The sequence below is a fragment of the Bubalus kerabau genome, chromosome 13, assembly GCF_029407905.1.
Source record: "Bubalus kerabau isolate K-KA32 ecotype Philippines breed swamp buffalo chromosome 13, PCC_UOA_SB_1v2, whole genome shotgun sequence".
NCBI classification, from domain to species: Eukaryota; Metazoa; Chordata; class Mammalia; order Artiodactyla; family Bovidae; genus Bubalus; species Bubalus kerabau.
The window spans coordinates 12,869,920-12,893,808 of NC_073636.1; the positions used below are offsets into that span (position 1 = coordinate 12,869,920).

At 45.7% G+C, this 23,889-nt stretch overlaps 1 protein-coding gene across 4 annotated transcripts in view; it reads right to left on the reverse strand.

Moving 5' to 3' along the window:
• The window catches only part of SFMBT2 (Scm like with four mbt domains 2), a 181,267-nt gene that overhangs the window by 129,905 nt on the left and 27,473 nt on the right, over positions 1 to 23,889 (reverse strand). For all 4 annotated transcript variants that reach the window (XM_055543500.1, XM_055543498.1, XM_055543497.1 and 1 more), the window contains exon 4: positions 21,610 to 21,850. In XM_055543500.1, the coding sequence (XP_055399475.1) occupies positions 21,610 to 21,850 (241 nt within the window). The remainder of the gene's footprint in view (positions 1 to 21,609; positions 21,851 to 23,889) is intronic.

The following is a 23,889-nucleotide window of genomic DNA, read 5'->3' on the forward strand; positions in this document are numbered from 1 at the left end:
ATTACTTCACAATTATTTTTTATCAAGGTTCGCATGCACTTCACCAGAACTGCTTATTTTTCAGACATTAACACCTAACTTTCTGCTCTGTTTCTGATTCTCCAGCCAATCACTCTCCGAACTTCACTCTGCTCCCCATTCTTCACTTGTTATCTTGCCCCTCAACAATAATTCAAGAGGATTCTCATGTTTGACATAGACTGTTCAGGTTTAGTGGAGAAGGCAATGGCACCCTACTCCAGTACTCTTGCCTGGAAAATCCCATGGACAGAGGAGCCTGGTAGGCTGTAGTCCATGGGGTCTCTAAGAGTCAGACACAACTGAGAGACTTCACTTTCACTTTTCACTTTCATGCACTGGAGAAGGAAATGGCAACCCACTCCAGTGTTCTTGCCTGGAGAATCCAAGGGACAGGGGAGCCTGGTGGGCTGCTGTCTACGGGGTTGCACAGAGTCGGACACGACTGAAGCGACTTAGCAGCAGCAGCAGCAGTTCAGGTTTAGGGACATTTGCCTAATTTTAAATTTTATGTAAAGACCAAACTGACTTTTTGCTTCATGCTCAAATTAACTTCAGGACAAGGCGTGTCATCCTTTGTTGGTTCTCTTTGGGGGAAATTGAGAAATGGAGATGCTCTTCAGTTCTAAGACCCTTCGTTTCTCCTAGTTGAAGACAACTCCAATTGGAGTTTGGGATAAAATTTCTTCCAACCAAAATTTTATTTGATAGGCAGGAAGAATAGGATTCTCTCTAAAGCTCTAAAAGGTTGGGGGGAGCACCAGATAAATTAAGAGTTTGGGATTCATATATATATATATTCAGTTCAGTCGCTCAGTCATGTCCAACTCTTGGCGACCCCATGAATCGCAGCATGCCAGGCCTCCCTGTCCATCACCAACTCCCAGAGTTCACTCAAACTCAAGTCCATTGAGTCGGTGACGCCATCCAGCCATCTCATCCTCTGTTGTCCCCTTCTCCTCCTGCCCCCATTCCCTCCGAGCGTCAGGGTCTTTCCCAATGAGTCAACTCTTCACAATGAGGTGGCCAAAGTATTGGAGTTTGAGCTTCAGCATCAGTCTTTCCAATGAACACCCAGGACTGATCCCCTTTAGGATGGACTGGTTGGATCTCCTTGCAGTTCAAGGGACTCTCAAGAGTCTTCTCAACACCACAGTTCAAAAGCATATATATATTACTATGTAAAACAGATAATCAACAAAGACCTCCTATACAGTGTAGGGAAGTTTATTCAATATTCTGTAATAATCTACATGGGAAAAGAATCTGAAAAATAAAGCACATATGTATGTATGTAACTGAATCACACTGCTGTACACCTAACACTACCACAACATTGTAAATCAACTATGCTCCAATAAAAACTGAAATTTTTAATTTTTTACAAAGCAACTTTAATTTCAAGTTAAGTTTATTAACACTCTCCCATGTCCCACAAATTAGCCTAAGTCCTTTAAAGTCATCACACAACAGATTTTCTAGGAAGGGAAGTAGGCTCAGGAATTGTGTACCGTGGGATCTGCATAATCTATGAGCAGGAAAACGCTAAATAAATCTCCACCTCCTATGAAGAGAACAAGCTCCGTGGCTGTTGACAGCCAAGAATAAACCTTTGAGAAGTCTCAGTGTTCTCAGGCTGCCCCCATTTGTAACATCTGGGTTTGTGCCCCCTTTTCCCAGAGTGGGATCTCGTCATGCAGATGCTGAACACTGACTCAGAAAGGCCAGTCACAGATGGGCTGGTGGCCAGGGCTCTTGTCACTCAAATGAACATGGACAATGACCCTTGTCGGGTCCTGCAGGTGACAACCTTTCCTCAGCAGTCACAGGTGAAGGCACAGCGGGCTCCTGGCAGTTCCACTTCCAACCATCAGTGACAACTAGCAACAACAATCCTCCTAACAATGTCACTGGGACAGAACCTCGAGATTCTTTAACAACGGTTAAAATAAGAAGAGGAAACAGGTACAGCTGAGTGAGAGCCCCACACATGACCACAAGCCACTTTCAAAACCTCCATGATAGAATAAGCTCATCTTTTCTGCAGAGATAACTTCTCAATACCATAGGGCAGCTCCATGCTTTACACTCTCAACATTTCCTCTTTAAAAATACATTAGAAACAGTAATGCCAAGGCTTCCTGGATCACTCAGGGGTAAAGAATCCACCTACCAAAGCAGGAGACACAGGTTCAATCCCTGGGGGGAGAATATCCTACACGACTCAAAGCAACTAAGCCTGTGCACCACAACCGCTGAGTCTGTGCTCTCGAGCCAGGGAGCTGCGACTGCTGAGCCCAGGGGCCACAAGTACTGAAGGCGAGAGCCCTAGAGCCCGTGCTCCACGACTGGAGCTACAGCAGAGTCCAAAGCCCGTGCACAGCTGAGAACAGCCCCTGCTCGCCGCAACCAGAGAAAAGCCTTCCCAGCAACAAAAGCCCAGCACAGCCAAAACAAAAATAAAATTAGTCTACAAATAGTAATGCCACTACAAGCACCTGTCATTCATTTACTCTGGGATGTGGAAGTTCACCCCCAGGGCTCACCGCCACCAAAGCTCACTCCAGGATCAGAGCTAAGGTGCTCTTATTACATCCACTATGGATTAGTGTTCATCTGATGAGGAGTTTGAAAAAGCAAAACATGGAAACTCCACAGCTGAGCAGTGCCACAAAGCCACGTTCACCCCGACAGCTCAATGCAAACCTACTTCATTTAAACCCAGTGTTTCTTCTGGGTCAACCAAAGGAAGAAAAGATGCAACTTCCCATCATTGTCGGTGGGAATGTAAATTGATACAGCCATTATGGAAGATGGTATGAAGATTCCTTTAAAAACTAGGAATAAAACCACCATATGACCCAGCAATCCCACTCCTAGGCATATAACCTGAGGAAAGCTAAACTGAAAAAGACGTATGTATCCCACTGTTCACTGCAGCACTATTTACAGTAGCTAGAACATGGAAGCAACCTAGATGTCCACTGACAGATGAATGGATCAAGAAGTTGTGGTACATATACACAATGAAATATTCAGTCAGTTCAGTCACTCAGTCATGTCCGACTCTTTGCAACCCCATGAATCGCAGCACGCCAGGCCTCCCTGTCCATCACAAACTCCCGGAGTTCACTCAGACTCACATCAATTGAGTCAGTGATGCCATCCAGCCATCTCATCCTCTGTCGTCCCCTTCTCCTCCTGCCCCCAATCCCTCCCAGCATCAGAGTCTTTTCCAATGAGTCAACTCTTTGCATGAGGTGGCCAAAGTACTGGAGTTTCAGCTTTAGCATCATTCCTTCCAAAGAAATCCCAGGGCTGATCTCCTTCAGAATGGACTGGTTGGATCTCCTTGCAGTCCAAGGGTCTCTCAAGAGTCTTCTCCAACACCACAGTTCAAAAGCACTCAGCCATAAAAAGGAATGCATTTGAGTCAGTTCTGATGAGGTGGATGAACCTAGAACCTATTATACAGAGTGAAGTGAGTCAGAAAGAGAAAGATAAATATTGTGTTCTAATGTGCATATAAGGAATGTAGAAAAATGGTACTGAAGAGTTCATCTGCAGGACAGCAATGGAGTATCAGACATAGTGAATAGACTTATGGACATGGGGAGAGGGGAGCAGAGGGTGAGATGTATGTTGAGAGTAACATGGAAAGTTACATTACCATATGTAAAATAGATAGCCAACGGGAATTTTCTGTATGGCTCAGGAAACTCAAACAGGGGTGCTATATCAACCTAGAGGGTGGGATGGGGAGGAAGGTGGGAGGGAGGTTCAAGGGGGAGGGGATATATGTGTACCTATGGCTGATTCATGTTGAGGTTTGAGAGGAAACAACAAAATTCTGTAAAGCAATTATCCTTCAATAAAAAAGAATTTAAAATAAATAAATAAAATATAATAAAAGCACTATAAATTCCTACCATGTTTAAGGCAAAAGTAAGGCCCTGAACACTTGAACTCTGTGGTCTTCACCTCCCAAATTTCCTCACTGATACTTAATTCAAGACCAAAGTCCAAAATGGCAGGAGCTGCTGGCTTAACTTGGAGTCTAACATTTGACTGCCCACACCAAAGAACATACACACCTGACAACCTCCCCTTTTTATCTTTGTGCAAAGTAACTGATTCACAATATTTCAATCAACAGTCTGTATATAATCCGTTTTTCTTTTTTTTCTTTCTAGATGGCTGGATGGCATCACCGACTCGATGGACGTTGAGTCTAGGTGAACTCCAGGAGTTGGTGATGGACAGGGAGGCCTGGCGTGCTGCGATTCATGGGGTCGCCAAGAGTCGGACACGACTGAGCAACTGAACTGAACTGAGACACTTGTAGGATCTTTCTGACTTCTGTATTCTAAAACTGTATGATGCTGTGGACTCCCTAGTAGTCCAGTGCTTTAGACTATACCTTCCAATGCAGGAGCTGCCAGTTCAATCCCTGGACAGGGAGCTGAGATACCACATGTCTCATGGCCAAAAAGCCAAAACATAAAACAGAGATAGTGTGCAGTAAATTCAATGAAGACTTTAAAAATGATTCACATCACAAAAAATTCCTTAAAAAATAAATAACTTGTTAATGCTATATCATGGTGGAGGGTCTTATACTGAGTACTTATCTTAAACAGCTGAAAGCACCTTGAGAAAGAGCATTCTGCAGGATGTAAGACACTGCTAATTTTTTTCAAAAGAGTTTTAGAACCATTTGTCTCTAAAATATTGTGGATATATTAACTGACAGGGCTTCCCTCCTGGTGGCTCAGTAAGTAAAGAATTTGCCTGCAATGCATGAGACCCAGGTTCGATTCCTGGGTCAGGAAGATCCCCTGGAGAAGGGAATGGCAACCCACTCCAGTATTCTTGCCTGGAAAACCCCATGGACAGAGAAGCCTGGTGGGCTACAGTCAATGGGGTCACAAAGAGTTGGAAACGACTGAGCAACTAACATTCATTCATTCATTGAATGAATATAAACTCTAGCTTAAAAAACAGAATCTAAAAATGAGAAAATTAATCTAGGCCCAAAATATTATGTTTTAGTACATAAACAGGAACCCAGCCAAAGTGGTAAATGATTTTAAGGACTGTTCCAAATGGACTGCAGTTTAAAAGCACAGTGAAAAGTGTGGCTGATGAGCCCAACTATTAGAAAGGCAATGATATCGTGGGCCATTAATCTCCTTAAAAGTTAATACCAGGGAAAGCACAAGTCCTATTAAATGAACAGTAGATACTGCCAGTTAGAAATTGAAAGGTACTGTATCAACTACAGAAAATACATTTTGAGTCCCAAAGGAAGAAAAAAGTTGTTTGGTTCTATCTTTTTAACATTTGGACATTTCCCTGACATGTTCGGTAAGGCTAAAATAGTCATCCTAAAAAAAATTCTGTGAGCTACATGAATTATGGTAGACACTGCTGTGTCCCTGGACCTCTTTGTCCCCTTGATTCTTCTAGGTAAAGAACCCTCGGGACTTCCCTGCTGGTCCAGTGGCTAACACTCTGAGCTCCCAATGCAGGGGGCTCAGGTTCCATCCCTTGTCAGGCAGCTAGATCCTGCATGCAGCCAAACAAATAAACAATTTTTTCTTAAAGGAAGCCTCCTACCTGAGAGTTTTGGCTACAAAGTTGAACCAAACTGTGGCTACTTGGGGACATTTCCATCATCCCTTACGATGACGTACGTATAGCCAAGTGCTAAGTTCTGGCTGATGGGGAAGTGAGCCAAAGACTCTGAATGCTCCCTTCCTTCTTTGTGATTGCAGAGGCTAATTTTTAATACATTTTATTGGAGCATAGCTGGGTTAGTTTCAGGGGCACAGCAAAGTGATCAGCTATACATATACATACATTCATTCTTTTTCAGATTCTCTTCTCTCCAGTTTGCTCTGCACCAGTGGGCGTTTTCCGAATCTTTGTGGTGGGAACTTGATAAATAACCAACAGGGACCTACTATGTAGCACAGGGAACTCTACTCTAAAACAACCTGGAGAGAACCCAGTGCCTGACAGATCCAGTGGAAAAGAGACACCACTATCCCAAAATGCTCACCCTGGCCTGTTGAAGTAAAGAGCAGTAACCATGTAAGTCTATGTGAGCCTTGGTATTTCAATGTTTCCATCACAGCCACCGAGGTTGCACCCTAATACATCAACCATGTGATCAAGGCCCTCAGATGAGCTGTAAGCAACGAACAAAAAAAAAAAAAACCCTCAGGAAAGAGAAATTTTTAAAACGAAAAATAGAGTGTCCAGGAAGAAAAAAGAAAGGTAACCATGAAAGTGAGTTGAAAACTTGAAAATGACCAAATTTCTTTGCTTCTAAAAACCACTTTAAAATCTTTGTAACACTTTAACATGCAATATTCAGATGTATGGGGGTTTCCCCCATGGTGCAGTGGTAAAGAATGTGCCTGCCAACACAGTTTGATCCCTGGGTGGGGAAGATCCCCTGGAGAAGGAAATGGCAACCCACTCCAGTATTCTTGCCTGGAGAATCCCATGGACAAAGGAGCCTGGCAGGCTACAGTCCATGGGATTGCAAAGAATCAGACACGACTTGGCAACTAAACAACAACAAAAAACAATTCAGATATATGCAGTTTAGACCTTTACTTCTGAAATGTAAAATAAAATATTCTTCTGCTATAGAAGAAAGATGAGCTACTTTGGGAAGCTAAGCAGGCAAGCATCTCCCCCTGAATTAAATTTAATCTAAATATACTGTACTTAAATATTTGTTAAAGGACTCCTGCCAGTTACGTTAACAGAATTTTTAATTGACATTTATTTGCTGCTTGGTTATTTATGTGAACATTCTGCCTTCAGAAATGCTTCGAAGAAATCCACCCAAGAAAAGACACATAAATACATACACTGAAAGAACCATTAGCAGAACTTACAGCTCTAAAGCTCCATGTACATTAGGGACTGAAAATTAATTTTGATGCTAAAAAAATTACACACCTTGGATGTACAAATGAAGAATCTTAAGACAGGGTTGCTTTTCAGATTTCACAAAACAAAGCTGTGATTACCTATTGCTCGACATAACACACAAGGCATATGCCTCATCCCATGACCTTTACAGGGCAAGAAAACATTTGAACCCGAAAGTAAGTTTTAAATAACCGTGATTTTCTTTGGAGACTTTCAAACAGTTTTGTTTTGCTTATGATTGAAGGTGATGAGGGAAGCTGGTGTGATTATTTTGCTTTATGACAGACTCAAAAGATACCCAACACATAATTTTCTGAGAAATAAGCTGAACAGATGCTAATGATTCGACATACTGTCTAGTCGAAAAAATAATTACAGATTATTTTAATGGCTATAACTTGTTTGTACAATCCACGATGGGCTTCTGGAGGCTGGTTGTCATCGCTGTATAAATATGTTTGTTTTTTTTTAATTTGTATTATTTAACCAAATATGCTTAATGCTCTGTCAGTTGATAAGAGATAATGACAAAACACTCAAGATCCTTGTCTGGGGGGCTCACTCCCCCATTCTCCAGATCAGAGTGTTCCCACCAACTCTGAGGTCTCAGGAACCTATGGTATTTATGAATCTCCCTATCCATTTTTCACTCCCAGGGTGCATACACATGGCCCTGCCAACCCTGCTTTATCCTAGGAATCTGTTCAGGGCCCCAGGAAGTAGTGAACAGCCCCATTTTAGCTCCTTCTTCCCACCTCTGCTAACCCATTTATGAGGTCAGGTCATGCTCTGACCCTACCTAAAAGCTTCCCAGTCCAGTGCTTAACACTGCTGTAGGTTCTAGATTTTTCTTCCAAGGAGCCCATCCCATGGATCAGGGTCTTGCTTTGTTCTTAGGCTTGGAGTATCACCTGGACCTCTCATATGGATGCACCATCCACCAGAGAGAATCTGCCTGTGTCATCTTAGAAAATCAATCTCAATCGACAGCTGAATGGTCACATCCTTTGCCTTAATTGTGGACCCAGCCAGCCGTGCTCCAGGTTAGCCTGAGTCTCAGCTCAGCAGGTGTCCCCCCAGTCCAGGTTCCATGCCTATCCCTCTGGTTGACCAACACAGCTCATGACATCTCGAAACACAAAAATCAACAGCATCTGATTTAAGTCTGTGCGAGGAATAGGAAATGGGAACCCATTGCAGTATTATTTCCTACAAAATTCCAGGGACAGAGGAGCCTGGTCCGCTACAGTCCATGGGGTCGCAAAGAGTCAGCCATGACTGAACACGCACCCAAGGCACTGTGTAATAACCCCAGATCCTCCAGACCTACCACTGGGCTGTTTGCTCACCAGTCCATGGCATGACACTGCCCTTGGGCTGGCATCCATGTTTCCCCATGTCTCTCTCTCCTCCCTTGCAGATGGGCTGTCGGTCACTTATCTGTGAGGTTGAGTGACTCACAGCTCTCCTCCCCGCCTCTCACCACCAAAAAACTGACATGCAAAGTATCAAGATCAAGCAGTGTAACTGGAGTGTGTGAGCATGACTGTATTTAAAGGCTCTTCAAAAAACAACATGCATGCACTCCTACCAATTAGACCCTGCTGTCGTCGTGGTGGTAGCTCAGAGGCTTTGCTCTTTACCCACGTAGCAAGGACAGAGCTTTAAGTCTGTGCGAGGCATAAAAACAAGAGGCTGTGTGATTCCAGCTATACGTCAACACAGAAAATGCAAAACTATGGAGACAGGAGATCAGTGTCTGCTGAAGGCTGGGGTGGGGAGGGATGCAAAGGTAAAGCACAGAAGATTTTTAGGGCCATAGAACTGCTCTGTACGGCACCGTCATAGAGGACACACATCATTATACTTTTGTCCAAACCCACAGAACACACAGCACCAAGAAGTGTTGAAGAAGTGCTGGTCACTCAGACATGTCCGACTCTCTGCGACCCCATGGACCACAGCCCACCAGGTTCCTCCGTCCATGGAATCCTCCAGGCAAGAGTACTGGAGAAGGTTGCCATTCCCTTCTCCAAGGTATCTTCCCGACCCAGGGATTGAACCTGGTTCTCCTGCATTGTAGGTGGATTCTTTACCATCTGAGCCACCAGGGAAGTCCCACAATAGCAACAGTGACCCCTACTGTCAACTGTGGGCTCTGGGTGACGACGAGTGTCAGTGCAGGTTCATCAACTGCACCAGAAGTACCACCTGGCGGGGATGTTGATGGTGGGGATGCGGTGGAGGTGGTCACACAGGAGATGGGAAACCTCTGTACCTTCTCTTCCTCTGGCTGTGAACCTAAAACTGCTCGAAAACAATAAACTGCTCTACAGCAAGAAATAAATAACTTGTAAAAGACAGAGAAGATACCACCCTTAACTATAAGGATGAAGGAAAGAAAAACCAGCATATCTCCACCTCCTCCCACATTCTCAGCACGGCTCTGACGCAGTCACACAAAGCCCATTTGATACACTACACAATCCATGATAAGACAGCTATCATGATCCCCAAGTTGCAAATGAGCACACTGAAGGTCACAAAGTTTAGAAAGGATGTACCCAGTGCAAGTTCACACAGTTAGGCAGTAATATCAGGATCCAAAAGATGCATTTCTAAGTTACACAATGTTCACAAAGTCTTACTTTTGTCATCAAATGGGTGCCATCACAGATCCATAAACAACTACAACACAGGCAAAGATAACGGTTTGAAAAGAAATGTGACCAAAGTTCTCCGAGATCACAGGGAGGGAAAGGCCATTCCTTCTCAGTGTCCTGGGGCCTGAGCACAGGTGGGCGGGGGTGGGGGGGGAGCTTCCAGCTAAGTGAGGGGTGTCTGCGCCTTTGGAGCTGTTTTTCCAGATTCTTCATGCTAGATACAGACACATCCTCCCTCTGATAGCTCCCTCTGTCCCCACCTATTTAGGGTGGACCATCAGAGCTTCTCCCACTTAAGATAGAAGAAAAAAACAAAAACAAAAACGTGAGGCTAAGTGCCCTTCCGACTTCACAGCTACAGAGAGGTTTTGCATCTGCCATGCAAGCTGCTGCTGACACCATCACCAAGGTCAGGTATTAATTAGCCATTTTAAAGATACAGGGAGTGTGACGCCAAGAGGTTAAGTGACTTTTTTCCAAGGGTCCTACTTTCAGCAAGAGGCACAGCTGAGCCACTCACCAGGCCAATGCACGCCTCCATTCAGACCTAAGGAGCACTCTTACTGCACAGAAGTCAGCCACAGAAACACCAACTTATTTTACTGAAACACCAGCAGAATCCAGTCCAGGAGCCCCTCCATTTAGCTATTAGTAGATCACCCCAGAAGTCAAGGGTCAGAGTCCCATTATCAAGCAAGTCAATGTCCAACTCTCATCAATTTCCACTGCAGGCTAGCCACCCTTTAAAAATGCCTAGAACAGAACTTCCCTGGTGGTCTGGTGGCTAAGAACCCACCTGCCAATGCATGGAACACAGGTCCAATCCCTGATCCGGAAGATTCAACAGGCTGAGGGTCAACTAACCACAACTACTGAGCCTGTGCTCTAGAGCCCTAGAGAGTGTGGTCCACAACAAGAGATGCCACCTCAGTGAGAACCCCTTGCACCGCAACTGGGGAGTGGCCCCCTACTCTCCAAAACCAGAGGGAGCCCACATAGCAAGGAAGAACCAGAGAGCAAGGAAGAATCAGAGCAACCAAACAGATATAAATAGTAAGTAATTCGTTACATACTTATAACAAAAAAAGATAAATTTTAAAACTGGAAAAGAAGTAGCGCTCAAAAAATCTCCCACCCAAACAAGGAGAGAGACGATACCCATGTTTCCTGAATTTCAAATCAACTTCTCATACCTCTGAGCCAGACAAGTGAGAGCCTCAGGAATGAAAGGCCAAGCAGAAAGGACTGACAAATAAATCATGACATCAGCCCTGCACGAAACATCCTTTCCAAAAATAAGTTCATCATGATGAGTCCATGCCGTCCACCAAAAAGCTGACTGCATTACAAACGTGCTTCATACAAAATGCTTAATATTAACCATACTGTATATTCAAACAAAAAAAAAAAAATCAGGCACATAGTAGAGCCTCCATAAATAACCTTTCATAGATGGATATAAAAATCGCTCCATTCTAGGACAGTGGCATCCTCTGTGGACCGAAGTGGCTGCTGGCACCCCGGACAGGGTCCTTGCCCATCAACCCAAGACCTTCCTCTGCCAGGTCCTTGCCCCATCAGGGAAGAGCTTCGAGATGTGTCCTTTACCACGACCAAAGAAATTCAACGACATACATATAAACCCACCAAAGTCCTATGATGGTAAGCACTTTTGAAGCCCTGAGGACTTATAATCATCTAAATCACAAGAAAAACTGTCATAATGAGCGGACAAGATGAGAGAGAGCACAGGAGAGTCAGGGAGAAAGAGAGGTCAGAGGTGGTTTGAGGGCCGTCAGATCTCACCCTGTATCCAGGATGGATACAAAGGGGCAGGGGTGGGAGGGTGAGGGGAGTACAAAACGTTCAGAGACCCACAAGGCCCCGAGCACAGCTACTCAGGACGAATGGAAACCTCCGAGGCTCTACTTTTGAAGATCTGATGGTTCCGCTTCAAGTGTTCTCAATTTGGCATTCTAAAATTTCTCACTGCTTTAAACAGTTGCAAAGGATGTCATTTCCTACGTACTGCTGACATGACATTTTGAATAAAATTGCTCTATCACTCCCATAAAATATATTCAACGGAATAACTGCTCCCATCATACATTTTCAAACAGACATAAATAAGCTCCTTACCGGTTAATTTGTGTAGCGTTCCTTTTTCTCCTTGAAGTCACAGATCCTCAGACTCTTAGCCTAACATGTGCTTAGTCGCTCAGTCGTGTCCAGCTCTTTGCGACCCCATAGACTGCAGCCTGCCAGGCTCCTCTGTCCATGGGGATTCTCCAGGCAAGAATACTGGAGTGGGTTGCCATGCCCTCCTCCAGGGGATCTTCCCAACCCAGGGATTGAACCCAGGTCTCTGGCATTGCAGGCAAATTGTCTACCATCTGAGCCACCTCCCCAAAGTCTGTGCTGGGTCTTAGTTGCTGCATGCAGAATCTTAGTTGTGGCATGTGAGATCTGGTTTCTGGACCAAGGATCGAACCCGGGCCCCCTGCATTGGGAGCAGGGAGTCTCAGCCACTGAACCACAAAGGAAGTCCCTCCCCAAAGTCTTTTATGGTTCCTCTGACTTTTCTTCTCTGCAACAACCACAAAAATCCATACGTGACAAAAACTGTAAAACATAATTAAACTTCTCAAGATTTCTCTGATCACAGAATAAGAATTTCCTTTCAGCTTAGGCCACTGCCAGCTGTTTTTAGTCCCGAGCAAAAAACAATCTATAACATTACAAATATCTGATGATTACGCATAAAAAGGTAATTGTCATATGTTACTGTTAAGGGTGGAGAGTCAGGGTGAGGCCTTGAGAAAAGGAGGAATCGCTGCAAACAGAGAGTCTGTGTTTAGTATCACAAAGCATACACCCTAGGGACGCATCCTTCTCCAAAGTGGATAAAGGATGGCTGAGGCAGGGGAGGAACAGCGATGGGGACACTCCAGGCAGATGGAAGCTGATTCCCCCAGTCGACCCGTGCACAGCAACCCTGGGAAAGATGTCAGTGCACAAACGACTTGGGAAATGCCGCTGGAAACCACTGCTGGTAACAGGTCTGGAGCCCAGGGCAAGAGCGCACGTTCAGGTCCACAGACATGGACCATTTCCACATGGAAATACTTTTAACTTATTAATCAAAGCAAACTGACTGTGAATTACGTTCTATCTGCCGACACTGACAAATACATCTTCAGTGGACAGAATCAAAAAGGATGTAAAAATCTGTGGCTTATATATGACTGCAGGCTGGCAAAATGCCAAAGATTACTAAATTTAATTATGATCACTTGTCTGGATGTTCTGCTGATGGGCTAGCAATGTTTGGATGAGTAATAAAATAAATCAGTAAACTGTTTTATATGTGTGAATATATGTGTGCATGTATGTGTGTGTGTGGAGAGAGAGAGTCCATAAAATTTGTTTCTGCCTTCAGTTCAGCAAAATCATGTCTACTTAAAAAAATAAAAGAGAAAACTCCAGACACATAATTTGTCTACTATTCACAGAAATCATCTGAGATTAAATCATACAAATATACTTATGTGAGGGCTTCCCTATGGCTCAGCAGGTAAAGAATCTGCCTGCAATACTGAAGACCTGGGTTTGATCCCTGGGTTGGGAAGATCCCCTGGAGATGGGAAAGGCTACCCACTCCAGTATTCTGGCCTGGAGAATTCCATGGACTGTATGGTCAATGGTGTTGCAAAGACTCAGACACAACTGAGTGACTTACACTTTCTTTCATTTATGTGCAATCATGTGGGTCTTAGAAAGCATCACTACCAACAAAGCTAGTGGAGGTGATGGAATTCCAGTTGAGCTATTTCAAATCTTGAAAGATGATGCTGTGAAAGTGCTGCACTCAATATGCCAGCAAATTTGGAAAACTCTGCAGTAGCCACAGGATTGGAAAAGGTCAGTTTTCATTCCAATCCCAAAGAAAGGCAATGCCAAAGAATGCTCAAACTACCACACAATTGCACTCATCTCACATGCTAGTAAAGTAATGCTCAAAATTCTCCAAGCCAGGCTTCAGCAACATGTGAACCATGAACTTCCAGATGTTCAAGCTGGTTTTAGAAAAGGCAGAGGAACCAGAGATCAAATTGCCAACATCCGCTGGATCATCGAAAAAGCAAGAGAGTTCCAGAAAAACATCTATTTCTGCTTTATTGACTATGCCAAAGCCTTTGATTGTGTGGATCACAATAAACTGTAGAAAATTCTGAAAGAGATGGGAATACCAGACCACCTGATCTGCCTCTTGAGAAACCTATATGCAGGTTAGGAAGCAACAGTTAGAACTGGACATGGAACCACAGACTGGTTTCAAATAGGAAAAGGAGTACGTCAAGGCTGTATATTGTCACCCTGCTTATTTAACTTATATGCAGAGTACATCATGAGAAGCTCTGGCTTGGAAGAAGCACAAGCTGGAATCAAGATTGCCAGGAGAAATATCAATAACCTCAGATATGCAGATGACACCACCTTTATGGCAGAAAGTGAAGAGGAACTAAAAAGCCTCTTGATGAAAGTGAAAGAGGAGAATGAAAAAGTTGGCTTAAAGCTCAACATTCAGAAAACAAAGATCATGGCATCTGGTCCCATCACTTCATGGCAAATAGATGGGGAAACAGTGTCAAACTTTATTTTTTTGGGCTCCAAAATCACTGCAGATGGTGACTGCAGCCATGAAATTAAAAAACGCTTACTCCTTGGAAGGAAAGTTATGACCAACCTAGATAGCATATTCAAAAGCAGAGACATTACTTTGTTAACAAAGGTCCGTCTAGTCAAGGCTATGGTTTTTCCTGTGGTCACGTATGGATGTGAGAGTTGGATTGTGAAGAAAGCTGAGCGCCGAAGAATTGATGCTTTTGAACTGTGGTGTTGGAGAAGACTCTTGAGAATCCCTTGGACTGCAAGGAGATCCAACCAGTCCATTCTGAAGGAGATCAGCCCTGGGATTTCTTTGGAGGGAATGATGCTGAAGCTGAAACTCCAGTACTTTGGCCACCTCATGCGAAGAGTTGACTCATTGGAAAAGACTCTGATGCTGGGAGGGATTGGGGGCAGGAGGAGAAGGGGACAACAGAGGATGAGATGGCTGGATGGCATCACTGACTCAATTGATGTGAGTCTGAGTGAACTCCGGGAGTTGGTGATGGACAGGGAGGCCTGGCATGCTGCGATTCATGGGGTTGCAAAGAGTCAGACACAACCGAGCGACTGAACTGAACTGAACTGATACAATTATAATATTTTCATCAAAAAAACTAACGTGCAAAAATAAAAATTTTAAACTGCTGTGTCTTCAGAGAAGAATCTGTGTGAAGGGTTGACTTCTCCCAGAAAGAGGGAAATCTCCAGCAGGAAGCTCTGGACTTCCTCAGCAACCACAGGTCTTCTGTCTTTCCAGGAAACGGTCACGGGACTAGAATGGTAACTCTGCCCTGGGTCTGCAGCCTGCTGGCCTCCCCCATCAGACTGCGGACTTGCCAAACCTCCACAGCAGGGTGAGCCAGTGTGTTAAAATAAATCTGGGTACGTTGGGTGGGGTGTGTGTATGTGCACGCTTCTATTCGTTCTGATTCTCTGGAAAACCCTGATCAACACAACACCAAACTCTACTCTGAAATCCCACTGTCTAAGCCCCCAGGATTTTGCATACAAGCTGTATTTGCCCAGCTTTCACAAAGCTCTAGGCTCAGGACACAATCCATGCACACATCAGTCACTTGCAGAGAACTGGAGTCCAACAAGGCAGACTGTCCCAGAGACCAAACAGAAGGACGCAAACTGGAGAAATGAGCCTGGAACAGAGGCACGGTCACGGAAGGAGGGCACAACCCTGGAAGGGCAGCAAGGCCCAGGAACGTGGAGCCATGATAAGAGCCTTCATAAGAAGCAGTGTGAGGTCAAGAGGCTTGTTTAGGAACTCAGAGGAAGAAGAGAAATTGAAGTGCACCTCTCCAAAAGGCTAGAAGGAGGTAGAAGCGTGATGGAGACCAGAAAGATGGCACTGAGGTTTCCTAGACAGACGACACTGGACAGACGCCCTGGAGAGAGGACACTGAGGGCCCCTGGACAGAGGACACTGAGGGCCCCTGGACAGATGATACTGAGGGCTCCTGGAGAGAGGACACTGAGGCTCCTAGACAGAGGACACTGAGGGCCCCTGGACGGAGGACACTGAGGGCCCCTGGAGAGAGGACACTGAGGGGCCCTGGAGAGAGGACACTGAGGGCCCCTGGACAGAGGACACTGAGGCTCCTGGAGAGAGGACACTGAGGGCCCCTGGACAGAGGACACTGAGGGCTCCTGGACAGAGGACACTGAGGCCCCTGGACAGAGGACACTGAGGGGCCCTGGAGAGAGGACACTGAGGGGCCCTGGAGAGAGGACACTGAGGCTCCTGGAGAGAGGACACTGAGGCCCCTGGACAGATGATACTGAGGGCCCCTGGAGAGAGGACACTGAGGGCCCCTGGAGAGAGGACATTGAGGGCCCCTGGACAGAGGACACTGAGGACCCTGGACAGAGGACACTGAGGGGCCCTGGAGAGAGGACACTGGGGGCCCCTGGAGAGAGGACACTGAGGCTCCTGGAGAGAGGACACTGAGGGCCCCTGGAGAGAGGACACTGAGGGCTCCTGGACAGAGGACACTGGGGGCCCCTGGACAGAGGACACTGAGGCTTCTGGAGAGAGGACACTGAGGCTCCTGGAGAGAGGACACTGAGGGCCCCTGGAGAGAGGACACTGAGGGCCCCTGGACAGAGGACACTGAGGGCCCCTGGAGAGAGGACACTGAGGGCCCCTGGACAGAGGACACTGAGGGCCCCTGGACAGAGGACACTGGGGGCCCCTGGAGAGAGGACACTGGGGGCCCCTGGACAGAGGACACTGGGGGCTCCTGGAGAGAGGACACTGAGGCTCCTGGAGAGAGGACACTGAGGGCCCCTGGAGAGAGGACACTGAGGCTCCTAGAGAGAGGACACTGGGGGCCCCTGGACAGAGGACACTGGGGGCCCCTGGACAGAGGACACTGGGGGCCCCTGGACAGAGGACACTGGGGGCCCCTGGACAGAGGACACTGAGGGCCCCTGGAGAGAGGACACTGAGTGCCCCTTGACAGAGGACACTGAGGCTCCTGGAGAGAGGACACTAAGGGCTCCTGGACAGAGGACACTGGGGGCCCCTGGACAGAGGACACTGAGGGCCCCTGGACAGAGGACACTGAGGGCCCCTGGAGAGAGGACACTGAGGGCCCCTTGACAGAGGACACTGAGGCTCCTGGAGAGAGGACACTAAGGGCTCCTGGACAGAGGACACTAAGGGCTCCTGGACAGAGGACACTGGGGGCCCCAGGACAGAGGACACTGAGGCTCCTGGACAGACGGCACTGACAGCTCCTGGCTCAGGGTCAGAGAGCAGGGAGGTTCACCTGTCAACGTCTAAACTGGGGAAAACGGCAGTCCCCAAGGACTCACTGTTCCAAGGGGGATGAGCCTGTCTGAAGGTGAGTGGAGGCTTCTCTTGCAGGCTCTACACTAGGGTCACAGTAGTAAAGGGTCTGCCCACAGCAGGAACAGGGTCCAATGAGAGCTGAGAGCCCCCCACAAGGGACCACCAGGACCAAAGCCCAGTCGGGAGCAGCCGGAGGCCAAGATCCCTAGGTGGGAAGTAGGGGAGCAAGGAAGAGAGCTGACGGGTAGGCTTGGGACTCCGACAGCATTAACCATGTGGAATAGGGACCAGACCACAGGGCAAGGAAACCCACAGGACTAACTCACCCTCACTTCCACACAGAATTAAACACTAGCCTGATTTAAAGTACATATGCTGCAGGGTTAGGAAGCAAAAGAAAATAAACACATTTATGACTAACACCAAAAAGGAAAATCTCATAGTCCCGCTCTGTGCTTACGATTTTCCCATGGTGCAGAAAAACCCAAATAGCATCTGATACAATTTACATAACTTTACATAATCTCACGATTACCATTTGGCAAGGAAACTCCAGAACAGATCTCTTCATTTATTTGCCTCCAAAAAATGACAAAATGGAAAACAGTCTGGACGGAAGTTTTCTATCCTCGTCTTAAAAATCTCAAAAAGCCAAACCCACCACTTTTCTTAATAATAATTTTCTCGATTCTTCACATTAAACCATCTAACATTTAGTCAACTCCAAGAGTCCACTTAGATTTACCCTTTCTCTTTGACTCTATAGTATATATATTTAATTTTCTTATTAGTGTACAAACCAAATTCCAGTTACAATATTAGACAGCCAATGAAAACAATGTGATTGTTTAGGTTTTGCTAGTATTAGTAAAATGTCATTAAATTTTTTTTAAAAATAGGAATTTTAAATGTTGATTGTCTCATGTAACACAAAGTCTAGTTTGAGTCCACAGTTAAACAAGGGCTGCTGCTGCTGCTGCTGCTAAGTCGCTTCAGTCGTGTCCGACTCTGTGCGACCCCATAGACAGCAGCCCACCAGGCTCTCCTGTCCCTGGGATTCTCCAGGCAAGAATACTGGAGTGGATTACCATTTCCTTCTGCAATGCATGAAAGTGAAAAGTGAAAGTGAAGTCGCTCAGTCGTGTCCAACTCTTACAGACTGGTAAGTTCTGTCACCCACTCACATTATAGGGTCTCGTGTACCAACGGCCACATCTCTTATTTCACAATCAACTATAGCCAAAACAACAATTCCCCCAAATAGTCCAGCACCAGCTTCACAAACAGGCAGGATCCAGTCCCACAACCTAACGGAAGGCACAGTCACACTTTCTCCCAACACTTCATGAATAAACATCCCTGTATTCAAATAAGTTACCTATTAACTAACTCCAGTCATTCTGATTCAACCTCGAATGGCAAATAGAGTCATTCTGGCAAGACTGCAGAGTTTGCAATTCAAATTATGGAAATTTTAATAATGGGGAAAATAAAAATTAGTGGCATGAATCCTAAGGCACCAGAATTCCAATATTTCCTTGCAACAGTAGAAAGCGCACATAAATATGATACCTCTCAATGTATAAGCCAGGGGCTGGGAGGGTAGGCATTACTTGGACGGGCATCCTCGAATGTGTTTACGTGCAATCTCACAGGAGCATTCCTTTCCGGGATTCTGTGGGTACCTGCCAGAATGCCAACGCTCCCCAAGCCCAGACGTTAAGAGGCAATGTTGTTACTTCTGAACAAATAACAGTGAAACAGTCACTGGGTTAAATGATTTCCTTACATTATCACCATAAACAATAATTATTTGGCAGCTGCCCTTTGCAAGCGTGAACGTGCTTATGAATGAATCGAGCTGTATTGATTCAGCAAGCTGAAATGGCTTTACATTTTGCTCCGGTATTAAGAGCTATCATCCTCCACTGCACTTAGTGAGGCTTTAATGTACGGTGCTCCTTAATACTTTTAATAAGAAAGATTAGTGACTATTAGCTCTGGAGCAGGAACACTGCTCTTGGAATGGCCAGTGGGTCACTAAATCCAAGTCTCTCTGAACCTGTCTTTATTAAAGGATCTCTCTTAACAAACTACCACAGGGCTGCTGCCATGCTGCTTCCTTCCTCCTAATATCAACGGTGTGATGATGGCCTGCACTGATTCAAAGATTAATTTCACTTACAAGGGCAAGGCAGGGACTTCCCTGGCAGACCAGTGGTTCAGAATCTGCCTTGCAATGCATGGGACGCTGGCTCAATCCCTGGTCAGGGAACTAAGATCCCATATGCCACAGAGCAACTAAGCCTGCGTGATCAACCAGGTATAGTTGTGGGATGTACTTGGTTCTCTGTACACAAGATTTCCACCTACTAAGCCCATACACCACAACTAGAGAGTCTGTGCACCTTGATGAAGTTCCCGTATGACTCAACATCCCATATGACTCAACAAAGATGTCACATGCCACAACTAAGACCCAAGGCAGCCAAAATAAATGCAAACAAACAAAAAGAGCAAGGCAGGAACATACAGGACTGCAAAAGATGCCACATGCTTGGTAAAAGATCCTCTAAAATTTTAAAAATGACCCTTTTTCAGGGAGGTGACTTTAGAAGACAGAAAGCTACTTGAAGAATCCCAAAATGACCTGAAAGACTGGGGCTCTGCACCCTACATGTGACCAGAGAAGGCAGTCCTCTCCCTTCCCCATTAATAAAATCACCCAAAACTCCCGTCCTCTTGCTCAATCCAGCGGTATGCTGAAACTGACATCCACGTCCTGACTAGTCTCTCAGAAACTGAGGGCTCCCAGATCTCAGAGTTCCAAAGAGGAAGCAGAGTCTACAATTCTGTATCGAGTGAAATTCTATCCATGGCAGGCAACAAAGGACTCAAATGCTCATCATGATTTCCCCACCGAGTTTGCTCCCTGATCCACAGAAACATCACTGGCCCCAACAGTCACAAAGAAACCTGACTTCTGTGCTTTGCACAGACTCCCGGGCTGGAATTCCACCGAATCTAATCCCAAAGCAAACTCCACTCTTCGTGTACCCAACAGCAAAACCCGTGCCCTCCTCCTCCTCTCCTTCCCGAGGATCACAAACCAAGGCAGGTCACATTGGAAAGCTCTTTAGAGATTATACACTAGCACCTCTCATTTCAAAGAGGAGAAGATGGAGAGGTCTTACCCAGGTCACTACAGGAAATGGCGGACAAGAACCCCCATGTCTGGCTCCACCTCCATGTTCCTGCTTTTCCCACCCTGTGATTCCTGGGATCAGTAAGAAAATCTTTCACCATGCAGCATCTCAAACAAATATATGAGGTGTCATGGACCACTTTCACTTGTGTTAAATAGTCTGGGAGGCCTTTCAAGTTTAACCATGACAAAGATCAAGCAGGTACAGCTGTGGGATATACCATGCGATGAGCTCTGCAAGACAGAAAACCACACCACCAAGAATCCTTGTGCAAAAACACATCCCACGATTCCCTCTGGAACAAACTGCTATCTCTGGCTACAAAGCAATGATTATCCTGCACTACAGCAATCAATAAACCTCTTGCCCCGTGAACCTGCGACTTCCTGACTTTGTTCTCTGTACGCAAGATTTCCAAGCCGTGTATCGATCACCTACTCAATTTTGTTAAAAGTTCTCTAAAACGAGCAATAAAGACATTCTTCAATTAGCATCACTTGGGATGGTCTGAACAGACTTCAGATCTTTCAGTCACATTAATGGTGTCTCTTTCTCACGGGGTTTCCCCATTTTTCACTTGCAATTTGTCATTTTAAGTGTGCCTGGGTCTTGCCTAAGAGCACGAAGTCAAGAGGATACAAATTTGATGGTGTTTCTAAAACTAGGGCGGCTGCCACATTTTTCACCCAAGCGAGAAAGAGAATTGATTCATCAACTCTGCCCTCTTTTCTAAAGCTACAACATGTATTTTTTTTTTTTTAAACTAAACGAACCCATCAGCTCTTAAGAATATTAAAATTCTGTACCCTGGAACTTCTCTCTAAAACGACCCACTAGAGGATGTATTATAAAGTGAAGAAGCCCACTTACATCTTCTCCAAGTGTTTTAAAAGTGTCAAAATTTAAGAGTAAGGCTTGAGATAAGCAAGAACGGCAAAAGGCAGGATTTCACCCAGAAACAAGGCAAGATAACCCATCAGCAGGAAATAGAGAACAAGACCTCCACTGTCAGCATCACTTCAGCCTTCCTTTCTCTATCTCCAAAACCCCACACAAGGATTGATTAAGCTCAAAGGTTATAAAGGGCCATGGTGGGTTCAGCCATCAGGTTCAGCTCCAACTCTTGAAAACCCATCCAGCTCTCCCTTACTCCAGCACCCTCAGGCTGAAGCCACTCAAGAAGAGATCATGAAAATGGTGGATCTTCCTAGGAAATCACAGTTATCAAATCACTACGAGGTTTGTCTCTGAGCATCACAAGTGATGCCCGAGAGCTGGGCCAGCCCATGCTCACCGTCCGGGGGCATGAGGGTCTTGTTGTTCTGCGTGCACCAGCCCACGGGGTGCAGGTCTGCGATCACCACATCGCACCAGAAGTCAGCCCGGCGGTCCTCCCCGTAACCACAGTAACGCAGCAGCAGCAGCTGCCCACAGGTGGTGATGACCGTGGCCACCCAGTACGTGTCTGGGTTCTTCTTGTTGGCCACCTCCAGCTTCATCCCCGGCTGGAAGTTGCTCTGAATGCTGATCTCAACCTTAAAGAACCAAAAACACAAGAAATCCATCACACACTAGACACATAACATCCAGAAAATAACAAGAACGATTAAAAACGTTAACACTTAATATTTGTTTCCTGAGACCGGCACCGCCTAAGAGAAATATAATGTGAGCCACTGGTGAGTCATTAAATTTCCTAGTAGCCACTTCAAAAACAGATAAAACAGATGAAATTAATTATAGTAATGTATTTTATTTAACCCAAGGATCCCAAGTAGCATCATTTCAAGATGTAAGCAACATACAAAAATAGTAATGAGAAAGTTTACATTCTTATTTTCCAAGGAAGCCTCTGAAATCTGGTGTGCATTCTACACTTAACAGCACGTCCTGTTACGAAACAGAACTTGGGTCTGTTAGTCAGATGTCCAGTAAAGTCAATCGACAGATTGGGCTGTGGTGCAGGAACGTACAGCGTTTACTGCAGGGCCAAGCAAGGAGAATGGGCAGCTCATGCTCAAAAGACCCAAACTCCCTGGGTTTTTAAGGCAAGGTTAGGGATGTGGGCCACAAAGTATGCAATCAGCTAATGCACAATTCTTTGACTGGTTGGTGCTGAGGTAACAGGGTGATGTGTTCAGAAACTCAATCATCAACCTTCTGGTTCTGACGTGTCTGGGGTCCACATGCTGTTGGCTGCCATGCAGTTAACCTCTTCTAGCTGGTGGGGGTTTTGGTATCTGCAAAACTACTCAAGGATCATGCTCAGGATATTATCTGTAGCCCATGAGGAGGAATTAAGGGTCCTTGACTTTGTTTTATGGCTAAACTATTATTATTTGGGGCTTCCCTGGTGGCTCACTGGTAAAGAATCTACCTGCAAACGCAGACGACACGGGTTGGATCCTTGGGTTGGGAAGCTCCTCTGGAGGAGGAAATGGCTACCCATGCCAGGATTCCTGCCTGGGAAATCCCATGGACAGAGGAGTCTGGCAGGCTACAGTCCATGAGGTCCCAAGAGTCAGACATGACTTGGCAACTAAACAACAACAATTATTATTTTGTCTTTTCCCTTGTTCATTTTTCTTACTTCTCTGATTAAATCTGCTCTTTAAAACTCAGAGAAGACCTTAGGAGGCTAAAGCGTTGGAATTAGGAACATGGATATTTGTCCCCAGGAAGGTCCTGTAGTGTCCTGCTCACTTTCATTCTCAATTTGGACAACACACTTTCCAAGTGCTAGATAGCATGTGAACGGTGCAGCCTCAGAAAATCGATTTTCTTTTTTTTTTAATTAAGGGTTATCATCTATGAAGGGGCTTCCCAGATGGTGCTAGTGGTAAGGAACCCACCTGCCAATGCAGGAGACTTAAGAGACAAGGGTTCAATCCCTGGGTCGGGAAGATCCTCTAGATGGCAGCCCACTCCAGTATTCTTGCCTGGAGAATTCCATGGACAGAAGGGCCTGGCAGGCTGCAGTCCATTGGGTCACACCAAGTTGGACACAACTGAAGCAACTTAGCACGCACACATACATGTCTATGACTTTGCCAGCCCTCCCCACAGAAGAAAGCTTTCCAGCCTTGCAAGCTACAATATTCTAGAGCAGGCACATCAGATGTCCCTGAGTATCTGCTGTGCAAAGAGATGATGGGATTATAAACTGTTCACCCATGGGTCCTCTGCAGTACAGGACACTATACCATGACTGAAAGGGAGGGAGGGGAACAGACTGGATTAAAGGGAACAGAGATATTGGTATTCATACAGAGATATTGGTAACTTCCCAGTACAGAAAGGAAGGGAAAAGTTTTCGGTCAATTGTTATTTAGTTGCTAAGTCATGTCCAACTCTTGGTGATCCCATGGACTGGAGCCCGCCAGGCTCCTCTGTCCATGGGATTCCTCAGCAAGAATCCTGGAGTGGGTTGCCATTTCCTTCTCCAGAGGATCTTTTCAACCCAGGGATAGAACCCGCATCTCTGCATTGGCAGGTAGTTTGTTTTACCACTGAGCTTCTAGGAAGACCTACCTCATTCTTAAAGTGCCTGGAGAAATCCACCAAGTCCTCCTGG